The sequence below is a fragment of the Anomalospiza imberbis genome, chromosome 8, assembly GCF_031753505.1.
Source record: "Anomalospiza imberbis isolate Cuckoo-Finch-1a 21T00152 chromosome 8, ASM3175350v1, whole genome shotgun sequence".
In the NCBI taxonomy this organism is placed as follows: domain Eukaryota; kingdom Metazoa; phylum Chordata; class Aves; order Passeriformes; family Viduidae; genus Anomalospiza; species Anomalospiza imberbis.
The window spans coordinates 17,388,357-17,403,879 of NC_089688.1; the positions used below are offsets into that span (position 1 = coordinate 17,388,357).

Below are 15,523 nucleotides of genomic sequence, written 5' to 3' on the forward strand. Positions count from 1 at the left end.
AAACCTAGACATTGTAGCTGGTGCTGTTACCGCAGGCAATTAAACAGTGGCCTGAAAGAATGAAATCTGATTTGTTTTAGAAAAAATGGGTTTTAACACTTTGCTGGGCAGTATTAACTGTTTTCATGTTTTATCTGTTCTTAATCATACCATTTTCTTTTAGGATAAGTTAGTGGAATTATCTAGACCTGTATTTATCACTAGTAACTTTCTCTATAAACTTAAGCATTGAGCAGAATGGTTTATTGGATGTTCAAAGAAGTAAAAAGATCTGTTGGAACCAAGACAGCGAGGGCATCAGCATCCCCTGGCAGCAGCTGTCTGCATTTGTGCCATTTCAAATACAAAGTTTCTCTTTCCAGAAAAAGATTAGACTCCCAAATTCCAAAGATGCAGAAAGGAGTAACTTAAACTACTAAAAGTGGTTGAAAGCCTGTTTTACATTGAAGAATTGACCAGTACAGCTAAACTCCAAATGAAATAAGCTTTACTAATAAGAGATGTGTATGACTTGTGTAGCAAGGGTATATTTTGAGAACAATCACACTTACAGGTTTAATATATGTAATTTTGCCAACAGAACTTTAAATGCAGTCTTAACCTCTTGGAGTTTTGTAGGTGTCCTTATGAGTGTAGCAATAGCATTTTTCCGTATCGACCTTAGATCACAGTGTGGAATCTCTTGCCATAATAGCTTGCATCAGCACATCTTGGAAATAATGTTTTTATCCATGATATATGGATAAGTATGTTTTAATTCAAGATACAGTAAGTATTCCTTAAGGAAAACAAAATGCTGTGGATGAGAATATAGGTACACTAAGTTAATATGTCAGGCTTTTCAGAGCTAGTGATAAATGGGAGCAAGACTAGACCTACATAAAAAGATAGATTCTCATAGAGAGCAGAAATAACATAGATTTAAGATACTTTGAAAAATGTTATGTTTATGGCTATTCTGTAGGAATGATTACTTTCTGACAAATTTTAAATTTTTCTTTATACGTTAGCATTACTCTGTCAATTGTAGTTGAGTGTCTCATTATTTAGAAAAACACAAGATTGTAAATTTTTTAAGGGAGATCCCTAAAAGCAACACTATACAAAGTTTTTTCCCAGTAGTTCTAGTGTAAATTACTGTAGTAATTTACAAAGTACAAAAGTACTTTGGGAGAAGAACTGCAAATTTGATCAGTGATCTTTTGTCAGGCATAACTAGCAGTCACTACAGGGTACCATAGAACTTTTTACTTCTTAGTCAGAGCTTTCTAGGAAGAATTAGCAAGAACTGCTGTCAGAGTAACCTTGCAAAGCCTCCCATGTATGCTGAATCTTCCTTCTATGTATGTTAGCAGGAAGTACCACATTTACACGCTTCTGTTTTCTGAGAAACTGCACCACCTGAGCATAGAAAATTGGTGGCAGAATATACCTAGAACTTTAGTAGGATAGGTTTTCTATTTTAGTTGAATGGTATGCTCTGTCTCACCCCTCGAAAATGTACGGTTTATTCCAAGCCTGTGATCCTCCCCTGCAGTATCCTGTGTCTGTAATCCCATTGGCCCAATCTGTTCCGTGCCCACTTTGAATCCCCCTGTTCAGTGTGCCAGGGGGACGGCTCTCGCTCTCTCTTCTCCAGCTCTCCTGGCTGGTGCCCGCTCAGCCCCTCTCTCCCTCCCCTTTCCCTCCTCTCCCTCAGAAACCATGCTGCCTCCCGGAGGTAGGACCCCCAATAAACCCTCATCGAATTAGCACCCTCAGAAGCTGTATGGAGTCTCCTTGCCTGCCTGCTGCTACCCGAGAACTCACGGCTTAGGGGGGACCCCCCCCCCCCCAAAACACACCGCTACAGATAGGAGCCTTCCAGGTTTTTGTTCATTAGAAGGAATTGGTTGTAGTATCCCTCCCTCCCTTCAACACAGCAACTCAACAGGACAAGGTAGTGCCTAAGATTAGACTGTTTCTTGAGGAGGAAGAACTCCATATCTTATAATTTGTGCTACGTTAGGGACTTCAGATGTTTCTTCCACTCTTGGTCTCTTTATGCTATTGTATAGCAGGTGGGTGAAAATGAAGTATGTGGCAAGTGTGACCTAGAACACAGGGACACTCAGAGGATTGACAGACACCATGATGGGAACACCAGCTCTTAAAAGACTGCAGCAGTTAAAAGGCTACCATAAAAGTATCAACAGGGGATTGTGTAGGAGTTAGAGGGATGCAGAGACTTTATTTCTATAAAGACTTCCAATGGAACCGCTGCCAAATGTTTCCCATTTTGATGTTCATTGTTTGAAAAGCAAGTTAATGAAAGTTCTGGAAAGAGTTCAGAAGAGAGCTGTGAGAAATTGTTTTAAGGCTTAGAATAAGAAATCAATCTATTTAAATCTTAGCCAAAATGTAACTTGACCCTACTCTCTATACTAAAAATACACAGTGAAAGTATTTTGGATAATAGATAAAAGGGATCTAATGAAATAGGTTACAGTAAGATCCATTGAATTGAAGCTAAAGCTCATCAAATTCAGTCTAGGATTAAGCCACTGCATATGAACAAAGAGCACTAACTTTTGGAACAACTACTTGTAGTCCAGTAGAGATATTCTATCACATGAAATCTTTAAAGCCAAATTTATGCATGTTTTTCAAAGATATTCCCAAGCTTAAAACAGAAGTTCCATAATGCATGGTGCAGAAATTGCTGAGCACGGTTCTTTGATCTGTGCTATGCAGGAGGTCGGTCTGGATGATCATAGCATTTCCTTCTGTCTTTAATCTATTGAAGTGCATTATGACAAGCTTAACATGTATTTACAAGTTTCCATCTAATTAACAGAATGTAGGACAGTGCATTTATTGAAAAACAATCAAATATTTTAGATATTACTGTACCTTTAATTTATTAGCTTTTGTTAAAAGCATGTAACAATCTAGAGAATATAAAGAATAATTTACAAAAATATAAATCTTGGTTATTTTATTTTAGTATTTGAACATATTACTATATTGTATGTGTTACTCAGAGAATATGTTTAACAACCTGAAATTATCCAGCAAACCAAAAATGTGGGATATTACATGTGTTTTGTGGAACAAATTATATATTAAGGAAGGGTAACCAAAAATGACTATATTAACATATTGTTTATTTGAAAACTTATGCAGTGAACTATAGTTGCATCCTGAAGAAAATATACATTTTAAGCCCTTTATTACAGCATTTTTCAGTACAAATATGCATATTAAGAGTATGAGTGTTTTAGGCAGAAACTTTTGATTTGTGTAAAAAAGTGATATTCTAAAATAAGCCTGCCTTTGCAAGTTCACTTCCCATCTTCTTGGTTAACTGAAGAGATAAAATAGTCAGAAAGTAACATAAAAAAACATATTTTAGTCCTTTGATTATGGAAAACTTTACACTTAAATTTCTCTCTAAACATCAGGTATCTTGGCTGGGTGGGTTAGGAAGGCATCTGTAGAAGTACTGAATTCCTGGAAGATGAATGTGAAAGACAAATGATGACAGTACGACCTATCCTTCGAGGCAAGCACGTGCGTTGTTTTAGTCCTTCCGTGGGCTTTCTGCAGAGGAATTGGAGACTTGCATTGGTTCATCAACACAAGTGGATTCACTTCTCCTTTACAACTTCCCAGAGCAGTCAGGCAGGATTTGTAGGCCTTGTTAAAGGTGTGTTTGTATGAATTTATCGGCAGGCACAAGTTTCAACTGACATATTGGGATATACCTTTAAAACAACATTTTTGTTCTCATCTAAGAACAGGACACTGAGCGAGCTCATTTTGTCAGGGACACAGCAGGGTTCTGGGATGCCAGGAATGATTCCTACTGCTTTTACGATGCTCTGGATTGTAGCATGATTTGATGGCCGGACAATCTAGAACAGAGAAGGAAATAGTTATAGCTTCATTTATGAGCAGTCACTTTCCTAGGTGGACTTGGTACAAGCAGTCAGTTTCCTATGTGAACTTAGAAAATCACAACAATTATGCAGTTGTTTGTTTCTCAATAAAGCAAATATGTCATTGTTTGAGTTACAGGACCATGCAGCACAGCCAGTCCCTCACACTTCCAGCTTTCTGGAGCTGGATGTATCCAACAGATATTTTGTGTTCCTTAGGCTACCTTCATAAATACCAGAGGAGGGCACTGGTGGCACAGCCAGCAGCCAGAGGCCTGAAGAAAAATGTCCCTGAATGTACCTGCTACATGCTGCAGGCAGACATGCAAGAGAAGAAGCCTAAGCTGGGGCATAGTTCTCAGTTGCTAGATGCTATATTTTGTTTTTTTAACCTCTTGTCTGACTTAACAAATTTGCTACTGTAAGTATTTCCAAAATAACTATCCCTATGTTCCAAGAGAATTTTTTCTCATGCATGCTAACCTGGAATTAGTTACTTTTTCCTGGAGTAATCATTCTCTTTTAAAGGAGCAGAGTACTCCAGAAGCAGCATCCACAGGAGAGAGTATAGAGTAGTCAAGCACACTGACAGAGCCTTTATGATCATAACTGCATGAAAAATAGTTAATATTTGTGGTCTTTGCTTCCCTCTGCCTTCATCACCAGGATTGTTTTTTTTTCCCATGGGCTAGCCTCAAACTAGGAGAAGGAAAAAAAGGCTGGGAGACTGGAAAAAGTATGAAGTGAGGATTCACAGCAGCTTTACGTCTATAACCTGTTCAGGGTATTGAGCCACAAAACCCATGGTTTTCCATTTCATCATAAAAAGTTATGTATGGAGAGAACAAAGGAGTTGTTTTTAGGATAATTCAGTTTTGAAACATTTGCATTAGGTGTAACATATCAGCAAATCAGATTCAAACCTTAACTGCCATTAAGGCTTTCAGATCTTCCTTAACTAAGCCATTATAAGGAGTAACTATGAAATCTGTCCTTGACCCTTCAAGACATCACCCCCATAGCCAAATCCCAACAAGTGACCAAACCTGCACAGTGCCTTTCTGTAATTAGCATATGTTAGCATTATTAGCAACAGCTTGCTCTCTCTTGCCCTCAAGATTTAGATTTCAAAACTGTCCACAGACAAGCAGCAGTGAGGTGGTCTCAGCTGCTGTGTGAAGTAGAAATCAGTTTCCATCCACGTTGGTCATGTCAGCATATGTGGACAGCAAGAGAGAGACAGGAGATTTTGTGTGTTTAAGCAACTACAGAGTATAGAAATTCAAAGAATTAGAACTTCTAGAATCAAGTTCTTAATTTAGCCTTTATGAAAAATCTCACGAACTGTTCCTAGCACCTGTGTTATTTCATGTTGTTATTTGAAACAGTCACAGATCACAATGTGCTACTGAAACAGCATTTATTGCCCCCATGCAGTGGATAACCATCACTGCCCTCATGGCCAGTTACTGACTTACAGGATTTTTGGCTATGAACCTGCAGGAGATCCTGCAAGGATCTTCTCCCACTGTGCAGCCTCTAATATCTGCAAGGAACAAAGACATGTGAACACAGCCTATCTAGACTGAGCAGCGGTCTCCCAAGACAACAACACTAATTATGTTTTTAATGCCTGAATGTGGATATGCTATGCACAAAAGTGCTTAGAAAGGAAAATGCTTATGATAGACCAGTACTCTGTATGGAATCTGGCTGCTGGAGCCCTAAATCCACAGCAGAGCCAGACAGCACACCCATTCCACATCCAGCCAGGGTCTGAATTTTTCCATCCCTTCTGGAAACCTGGCATCAGTGCTCTATGATCACAGGCTAGGCTTCACATTTAACTTTGTCCCAATGTGCTAAAGTAGAAAGCTTGAAATAGTTAGTTGAATGCCCAGTAATAATGGCACTGAGGAAGTGCTAATGTTTTAAATGCTGGCTGCTAAGTTATATACAACACACCAGGTTCTATGACATGCAGGACTGGAATTTATTTGGCAAATGCAGCACTGCATCCAGCCATACATATAATCTAGTCTTCCTCCTCGCAGTTCAGGGAATAAGAAATTCAGCAGGAAGGTAAGTGAACTTACTATGAGAAGATTTGTACCTAAGCTGTTGAGTACCTACCAAAATCAAGACTTGCAATTATTAAAGTGGATGTGCAGAGTGATGTACTGATACTAAAGAAAAAAAAATAAACCTACAGTGTGATGATACCCAACATGCCAGGTATGTAATTCTATCTCCACAGTTCTAAAAGGGTACTTTGGAAATAAGATGTCTGTTGTCCATCACAGGTTGACTGTGTAGACCATGTCTTTATGAATAGCTTTAATCTGGCCTTTGATACTTTCCTGACTTAGAGCATATGTGAAAGAACAAATTTCTTCCTCAGTAATATTTAGCAATTTTCATGCTCTGAACTGAATCTTCATTCATTCTGGCGTCCTCTTTATCCTCCTTTTGAAACAGTCATTAAAAAAAAGTTACACCTTTGAATCTGCTTCATTTTTTCCCCCTCTTAAAAACACAAAGCTAACAAGTAGTAGACCTCTATCAAAGCAAACCCAATCAATGAATGTGTATCAAACCCAGAATTCCCAAATCTATGTATCTGTGATTTAGTTTCTCTGGTTTTTTTTTTTTTTTTTTTTTTTTCTTTTTCTTTTTTTGGGGAGGGGGTTGGGGTTTTTTTGGGGGCAGGGTTGTTCTTTTTTCAGTTGGGTTTTTGTTTTCCTTATTTTGGTTTTTGGGCATCAAGATATTAGAGAAAGGGAATCCTTATTATATATCAAGTATTTGTTTATATTTCTAGATAAGATATTAAGTAAGTGAGCAATATAAGCTTATTTAACCATTCAAGCTAGAAATGGATACCTCTCTTCTTGCCCTATCAGCTTTTGTGTAATGCTGTTTTGCTCACAAAATTCATCTTTTTTGAAGGGTGGGGTTGTTGTTTGGTTGGGGATTTTTTGTTTCTTGGGTTTATGTTGTTGTGTGTGAATGGTGCATCAGACTGTGAGTCTATGGCAAAGGACCCATATTCCCAGGTGGTCTTCTGTTTTGGATAAGTTAAATGGTGATTATGTTGCATGATCAATTTGTATTACAACAACAAAGTGGAGATGTGAGTCTGTGCAAGCTTTAATTTTTGCCAGACCATGTATCAATTTATGTACACCTGGCTCAGCATTGGCCAGCTACACAAGAACATGCAGTCTATTTTGTACACCCTACCCTGAAGCCTGGATTTCTACTGTTCCTGGACTTAAAATTAGCCTACATATCTAGTCTTCCTGAAATTATACCGCTTGTTTCAACACAAACATACATCAATCTCCCTGGATGTAAAGTAGGGCAGATTCCTGTTTCAGAGCCTTGAAATTCTGTGCTGTACAGAACTATTCTTTATTTATGTGCCAAATGACCACATACAAAAATGTCAGTTGAACAAATAATCAGGCCATTTGTAGGCAGAATTGCAAAATAATTACAGTTGCTAAATATGCAGGATATGCAGTGCTTCAAATCCTCCCCTCTGCCTTTACTTGAAAGACTTATACAATACTAAAAGTCTTATAAAATCCTAAAAATCCAATATAGGATTACCAAACTTACTACTTCTTGCCATAGAGCAGAGTAGGAGTAAGATAAATGTTTTCCTCTCCACTGGCTAATTTCACACTGCTTCTTTAGGAGGAATTCAGTACGCTTACATTAGGGTGGTAGAGCCAGTTTTGTGGCATTTCTAGAGACATAAGGTAAATCAACATTTTTGTTTCAGCAGGATTATCTAACATGTTTAGAAATTTAGATACACAAATATAATCTTAATCAGTATTATTATTTTCAAAAGTGACAAGCAGTTTCCTGAAGTTACAAATACCTCAGTGTAACTACTCTTTATTTTTCTTCTGAAAGTATTACAAGTGGAATCCAGAAATATGCTAGTAGAGTAGCTTGTTTTAATACTAGCATATAATACTTCATACTTCTGCCACTACAATAGAGTATTTCCATGATTTAGTGGGTATAACCATATTTTCATAAGCTACTAAAGTCTTTATGGTATGGTTTCAAGATATAAGATGAGAATTTGTAAAATAAACCTGAGAGTTTTTTCCTATTCTTCAGATGGCATTTGAAGAAAACTGGCAATCTGTTTGCACTCTGATGACTAAGTTGATGGAAACAATATTGTTTAAATTCTTTAGGTCAAGGCAACAAAACATAATGAAAAAAGGTAAAAATCTAAAGGAAATTCTAATTAAAGAAGTAGTTGGATAAGCAGAACAGTAGGCCTACTGTTTGCAAGCTGACAAGAATAAAAAGGCATACTACCTTGGGCATTGGAAATTCACATGCACCTGCACAGTAGTAAGCATCAAATGATTTGGGAGATATGATCCATTCATTCCAGCCAATATCAGCAAAGTCAACTTTCATGTATCTTCTTGAACAAATCCTTGGCTCATTCCATTGTTTTCGCCTTGCTTTCTTCATCGTTCTTTCATCAAAATTTAGCACCTGAGACTTTTTAAGTGTTTCTGTATCTTCTTGCCCTTTTCTCCTTCGATCTTTGCGTGATGCTTTTGGTTTCAAGGATCTGTAGGCATTCTCCCATATATCATGTTTGTTGTATTTATTGTTGTTATAATCTACTTCTGGCAACTCATTGTTCTGAATAGAGCTAGCGAGGTACGTATCCCTCCTAACTCGAGTATCAGTAGAAGCATTAGGGGACAGATTTGGGTCCCCATCATTGGGAGGGAATGGATCATAACGCTGTAGGGTGCCTGCTACACTGTTAGGTTCAGAGATTGCAAGATCATTGGCATAAACTAGTATATAAGGTAAATGGCTGGCAACTTGTTCGGGGAAGCCCTGGTGTTTCTCCCCAGAATCAAGCTCAGCACAGAGAATGAGCTCTCCAGCTCGTTTTGATTCTTTTACAATGTGTGAAATGTCCTTTGCATGCCAAGCCCCTCGCCTTTGAAGAAGCACAGTGATGTTCCCTTTCACTAGTCCATAGGCAGAATTCTGGTGAATACTTTGGAAAACTAGGTTGAGCCGTAGGACTGGAGGCAGGTGAAGGAGGCGGCAGGATGAGTTCTTGGACCGTTTACAAAACACCTCCCGGTGCCGAGGGCGTTTGTCAGCATAGAAGTGAAAAGTGGCAGCAAGGATCATTTCTGAATCCTGCATGGACGTCAGATTGAAGCAGTACAAGGGCTTCTGGGCCAAGAATTCTGCAAGAGAGCAAGGAAAACAGGGATGTATATCTGAGACCAAAAATGGTGGTCAAATCTTATTTCCATTTAAGTGAATTAACAAATTTTACTTTTCACTTACATCAAATCATTTAGTATGGTGAGCTTGTCACTTCAGCTTAAAACTATGGTGTATAAGAGGAGGGAAAAAAAACTTAACTATTTAATAACAGTATTACAATAACATTGAGAGTGTCCAACATCCTGGGCACCTTTTGTACACATGAGGGATAAAATTCTTTCCAGAGATTTTTAGTTCCAGACTCCCTTTCATTCTAGGCAGACAAGAAAAGCAATCTTTGATTGTATTTCATTTATAACAAAGTCAGGCTCAGAGAAGCTGTCAAATTTACCTGTGGCAGAGCTCAGAGAAATACTTTGCCAAAACCAGTACTAGCAGAAACCAGGTTTACAGTTAATATTCAAGATTGTCTAATCTAAAGCTGACTGCAGATTTCTGAAAGATGTCTGAGTACTAACTCTGTGGGCAACAGCTCATCATCTGCAAGTAGTGCACATGAGGCATTTCACAAGGGGGCTGGCAGTAAGCAGTGTGACACATTTTGGGGGTCATTACTTCTCTGAGCAATCCTCCTTTCCAGCACACTTTGTGTAGGAGCTTTGTTTAAAGCACTGTAAAACACACTTGGTTGCCAAGGCTTGTGTTTAGATCTGCACGAAGTTAGTGACAAATGCTATTGAACAGGAGCTGACTCTTAAAATTCAAACTCCATTTGAAATAACTTCTTTAGCTAGTTGAACACTTTGTGCTCAGCTTACCTCTTTACCATCATTTGGAGGAAGATGAGCAATTTTACACTAATAACTGCTTACACCATGTTTATTTAAACAGTAGAAACCTCTCTTAGTGTGTTAAAATGTAATCCCATTCCAGCATAAAAAGATGATGCTTTAATAGTCTATCATTGTGAAAAGTTGCTTTTCTTTTTTTTACTAGCTCAACAGTATATGGAAAGGTGGTAGCAGAACCAAGAAGTGATTCCTGTTCTCCCAAGCTCACACCACTACTCAGAATGCATCAAAGGATTACAGCTGGTAAATTTGCATTTTTAATTAACCCAAGTGGACCAACCCTTTGGCAGCCCTGTTGACATACCTGAAAATTCTCTGGCAGAAGGAAGTAAAAAACCACCCCAAACCAAACAAAACCCAACAAATGCAACAGCCAGGCTTCTCAGAAACATTTATGTTTGTTTTTCAGTGCACTACGGATGATGAGCCACAGAAATTTTGGCAACAACAGAAAGGCAGTACTGTTAACTGCAACCTGTTGGAACATTCTTTCTTTAAAGCACAGTTTGATTTGAAAGAAGGAAATGAATAGTGCTACACCTCACTAAATTGGTGGTTGCTATCTCCCAGTTAGTGCTGGATAGAACCATGATTTGGACTAAAATAACAACATGATTAGCATGATCATTAATCCCAAGCCCACATAGGCAGTCTTGGAATATAAATGTTCAAGTATGCAATTTCCATCTACACCATCTTTATTTTGTTATTGATACAGTGAACTGGAACAGCTTGCATTGATGTGATAGAACCTATTTGTTTCTGTCAGTTCAGGCAGGATAGGATTCCTGTTAGTAAGCTTTTAATCAACACTAGTCATATGTATAGCTGCTCATAATATGAAAAAAACTTAAGGGTTTAGATTTTATTCAAGTCTCTGAAGCACAGATATTTCACAAGGCTACTAGATGATTTCTCAGGCCAAGGAAGAGAGTAATTATAATATTTCCTTTAGAATACCAGGCTTTATTATTGCATGTTCATTTCAGAAGGCATATGTTTCTAAAAAGACATCTATCTACTGGTTCTCTCCACCCAAGCTGTGTACAGTTGAATTTTTAAGTATTTCTTTTAGTAGTAGAATGCTTCAAGCACCATCAGCTCTGCAGTTACTGCTATGAAGCACAACCATTGTTGGGATAAAGACATTTCAAACACCAGTGTCTCAGGGTTTCAGAAGGGAAGGTAACATGCAATGATCGATCAGAGAATGGGAGGCTGAATTAATCTAAAATAATTCTGTTCTCTAGAATGAAATGCACCTTTCAAAAGCTGAAATTCTTTTTAAAACAGAACAAGAATCTATGAATCTGCAGCTATTGAAAAGCCAGAAGCCAGGAAGTACAGACTTGTTAGGAATTTAAAAGATTTGGGTTTTGGATGGAGCATAGTTATATTTCCATATTTCATAAGTTTGCTCAGGCTTTTACCAACTTGTCAAACACGCACTATCAGCCTTGATTTGGTTTTCTTGTACGTATGCATTATTATACAGGCTTAATTAAATTGCTGCTATTTTCTACTATTCATTAAGGACTTTGCTTTGTTTAGCACAGAGGATGCATCGTGCTCAGGGAATAAATCTGAGCTGCAAGAGTCAATTTATGGGGAAGTTTCATGGTTAGGCAGTAAATTGCTGCCATGAAGATTAATTCCCCTCAATCTGAGCAATTTAGGTGAAGTTGGACAATAACTTAATATTTCACATTTGGTCACAAACCAACTTGACTAACTTCAGCCAGTTGGTGCTGTTTTCTAAAGCTACAAAGTTCCCTGAAAACTGGAAAGCACCTAAGGAAATAAGAAACCTGAGAAATTAGTTCTTAGACCATCTCTCAGCTCCTTATAAAAAAATAATGAACCCTTGTGAACACATGTAGAGGTGAGCTGAGAGGAGGTGATCAGATGTTTGTGCAGTACTCTTTCTGAAGGGGTCAGTACTGCTAGAGGAACAAAAAAAAGGAGCTGTATTTGGGCTACATGCAAACAGCACATGCATTTATATTTCAAGTACCTCACACTGAATATAGAAAAATATTACACATTCCATAGCTCAGTCAACGCCACCTATACCCTCTAAGGAGCAGGCAGGATGGCAATATAACTGGGTGGTTGAGAGAACTCAATAATGCATATGACAAAGGACAAGTGTCTGGATAAACATTTTGTATCTCTGGAGTCCTCATCTTGACCACTGTAAGTAACCCTAATGCTTGAGTGTCACCTAACAAACAGCTTTAAACAGCACCGCAGGAACAGACAGTTAAAGATTTTCTGAAAGGTATGTGATAAAACAAGTAAGTCCATTGTTTGTGATAATGAAAATTATTGTGTGTATAGTCTGTTTTGCTTATTTCAATAGGACTGCAATTATTACCTGTGTTTTATGAAGAACGGATGTTCCACACATCTTGTTAGTAAAATGTGCCAATTTCCTCTTTCAGAAAGAAACAGAATTTCTGAGAGGAGATAAACATTGTGACAGAAAAGGGTTTTCTCTCCTCCCTCATCTTGCATCATTCTATGGTACATTTCAGAGTGTTTATCACTAGCTTGATGAACGCAGTTCAAAGGAACAGTGCAGAGGAGCTTCTGCTTTCATGCCATGTTATTTGGGAATGATGGGATCCAGTAGAGAGGGCACATAGATAAGACATAAGGAAACAGGAGTTTTGGGCATAGATATGCCTTATTTCCATTGCAGGGAAAGCCAAGTTAATTTCAGGCCTCTCTGCCTTGGTTGCATGATCAGACAAATGAGCGAAATAATATTGATTTGTATTTGGTCAGCACAGTCTACCTGTGGGTAGAAAATGCTGCAATTTTAGTTTTTTAAAACAGAATTAAAACTTAGACTGCCTACTTTGATGCAAGTAGTGTGTGCATCACATTATTTGAAAAATTAAGAAAAACTATATAGTGCAATTCTTGCCTTGTCCCCAAATCCCTCTTGTAGTCCAGGGCCTTATTTGGGTGACAGCCAGTATTAGCTGCTCAGTTCACAGAAAAGCATAAGTGTTAACAGGAGGTCATGGAAAACCATCCACTATCCACAGTGGAAGTTCCTTCCTAACCCCTGTTATAGCAACTGCTGGCTAACGATCTAGAGCATGACAATTTATTTTTCTCCTAAGTGTCTGCAATTGCTTTACATCATAACTCCTAGATTTTTAGACATTTTCATTAGCCACTTACTCTTCCATGGAGTTTACCCCTCCTTGAATGTGATTACTTTTTAGTATTACAGTTGATATAGGACAGAACTTAAGTTGGGGTGCACAAGAGAATATGAATTATTGTGCAGTATTATAGTAAGCATTCCCTAAATCACCGTATGCTGCATTGTACTCTATACATGAGACTTAAGTGGAGGAGAAATAGATTAATGCAAAATTTGCCTTTGTGAGTTTCAATCCATCTGATATGTCTAAATAGAATAATGAGTATTTCTGACAAGGCAGTAATAACTAGATTCTGGAAACTGATGCAGTTCTTATTTTAAGAACTAAGATCTTAGTTACGGCCTGTAAGTGTTAACCACAGAAGGAAGATGTTTTCCAGAAAAGAGTTTGCGTTTCCTTGGCAAAGGATAACAAATGTATGCACTATTAACTAGGCAAACCTCCTTTTTATTATTTGACGTAATCTTGGGGTAATGAAAGTGTAGTTTTGACACATTACATATGTTTCTCCACCCTCATAATTAAGCCCAGGAAAACTGGGGAGAGGGAGGTCAGGTATGTCTTCTCAGGTTTAGGCAGTGCAAAGAATCTAAGATGCCGAGCAATTTTAGGCGGTCCTGTAGGCGGCACTCTTCCTAGCAGGAACTTCTGAGGCTGCGAGAGGAGCCGGGGTGAGGACCAGTGCCTGGAGCACTCGCTACTAGGTTTATGCTCCATGTATTTCTGAACAAATCTTTTAGCCCAGTGCGATGTGCGCTGGGAACAGCGTTTCTTTTGCCGCTGGTTTGCATCCACAGCAACGGAGACTTTCCCAGGGGAGGTACTCTCCGGGAAGGGAAGGGAGCCAGGGAAGGTGGGAAGCCGTCCGCAAAGCGAGGGGCGACACCCCGTCCGTGTAGGTAGCAAGGGACCCCCCAGCATTCACCCAGAGTGACACTCCCGCAGTCGATGACAACCTCGACGCAAACCCGTCACGTTAAAGCGAAAGAGGAGCGAGGGGGCTCCAGCGGTGCCACCCGCGCCCGGCCCGTCTTACCCGGCCTGGCTTTGAAGCTGCGGACCGTGTTGCCGTCGCCGGGCCGGCTCCCTTCCCGGTTGTACTTCTCGTAGAGCTTAAGCATGTGGACAGCTACCATGTCCTGAGCGATGCTGCCCAGCCCAGGGGGCGGCGAAGAGCCGCGGCGGGGGTCGCGGCCGGGGGCGGACAAGTCCGGGTCGGCCGGCGGGCGGACGGCGCCCTGCCCCGCCGGCGAGCGGCAGCCCCCATGGCCCAGGGCCCACAGCAGGAGGCAGCAGGTCAGGCGGGCGGCCATCGGGGGATGCTGCGGGCGTGTGGCCGGGCGCGGAGCGGCGGCGGCTGGGTCGCTGCCTGCGTCTGGGTCTCCCGGTTGGCCCTGCCGCACCGGGGCGAGGGGGCGGCGGGGCCAGGGAGGGAGGAGGGAGGGTGGGAGCGGCCCCCCCCCGCCGCTGATGCCGCCTCCGCCGGGCCAATCCCCGGGCCCGGGGGCGAGGAGCTGCGGGCCGGGGGCGGCGGAGCGGGGGCAGCTCCAGTGGTCCGGGTGCGGGGGGACTGCGGGAGGGGACGCTGCATTTCTCCAACGCGGGGCTTCCCTCTCCTTAAAGCGTAGCGGGAAAAGGATCTAGATTTATTAGCGCCCAGCTGCTGATGAGAGACACATGTCACCGCCGCCGCTGCGGCATCGAGCGCTGCGGCAGCACGGCACCTTGGCTGCCTGCGCCAGCCGGGAGGCGCGGGGGCTTGAAAATAATTTCTGAAAGATAGAAGCAATAGATAGCCAGCAGGGCGGGCGAGCGGGGAGGGGACGGAAGGGTGAGTGGGTAGCAGGGGCAGCGGCAGCATGACAAGAGAGGGGTGTGCATATACGTCCAGAAAGTGGAAGAGTCTTTGCTGTTTCCTCTTTGCTGGCAGAACCGACAGTGCTGTCTTGTAAAGGCAATGCTGTGAATAGTGTTTATTTCAAGGACCCCTGAGAAAAAAGTCCCTGTGAGTCTGTACTCTAGAAGACGCAGTGTGCGCCAGCCGGGAGTGCAACAAGGGTCACTGATAATTCCAAGCAGATACTTAAATGGTCGGGGTTAAAGGGGCTGTGCATGGGTAAACTTTCGTCATTGGACTATTTCTATGTGTGGTTTGAAGGAGGAGAATACTGGTGTGAATTTCTGAAGGATTTACATGGCTTAGGTCGGAGGGGGTTGATTTAAAAGTGAATGGTGCATGTTGCACTTATTCATCATGTGACACAGGTAGGTCTGAATCATAGTCATCCAGCGGGTATAAATGCTGGTGTAATGAATAGCAGTTTTAAAGACA

The 15,523-nt window shown here is 40.7% G+C and overlaps 1 protein-coding gene and 1 long non-coding RNA gene across 2 annotated transcripts in view; one reads left to right on the top strand and one right to left on the bottom strand.

Moving 5' to 3' along the window:
* Positions 1–2,874: 2,874 nt before the first annotated feature.
* GDF10 (growth differentiation factor 10) lies at positions 2,875–14,855 on the bottom strand. Its single transcript, XM_068197558.1, has 3 exons — positions 14,228–14,855; positions 8,268–9,175; positions 2,875–3,896 (listed from the first exon to the last, which is right to left on the bottom strand). The coding sequence occupies exons 1-3, from the start codon at positions 14,502–14,504 to the stop codon at positions 3,705–3,707; spliced, it is 1,377 nt and encodes a 458-aa protein (XP_068053659.1). The 5' UTR covers positions 14,505–14,855; the 3' UTR covers positions 2,875–3,704.
* LOC137478052 (uncharacterized) overlaps positions 14,384–15,523 on the top strand; it is a 115,127-nt gene continuing 113,987 nt past the window's right edge. The window contains exon 1 of the long non-coding RNA XR_011001372.1: positions 14,384–14,487. This is a non-coding gene — a long non-coding RNA (uncharacterized lncRNA). The remainder of the gene's footprint in view (positions 14,488–15,523) is intronic.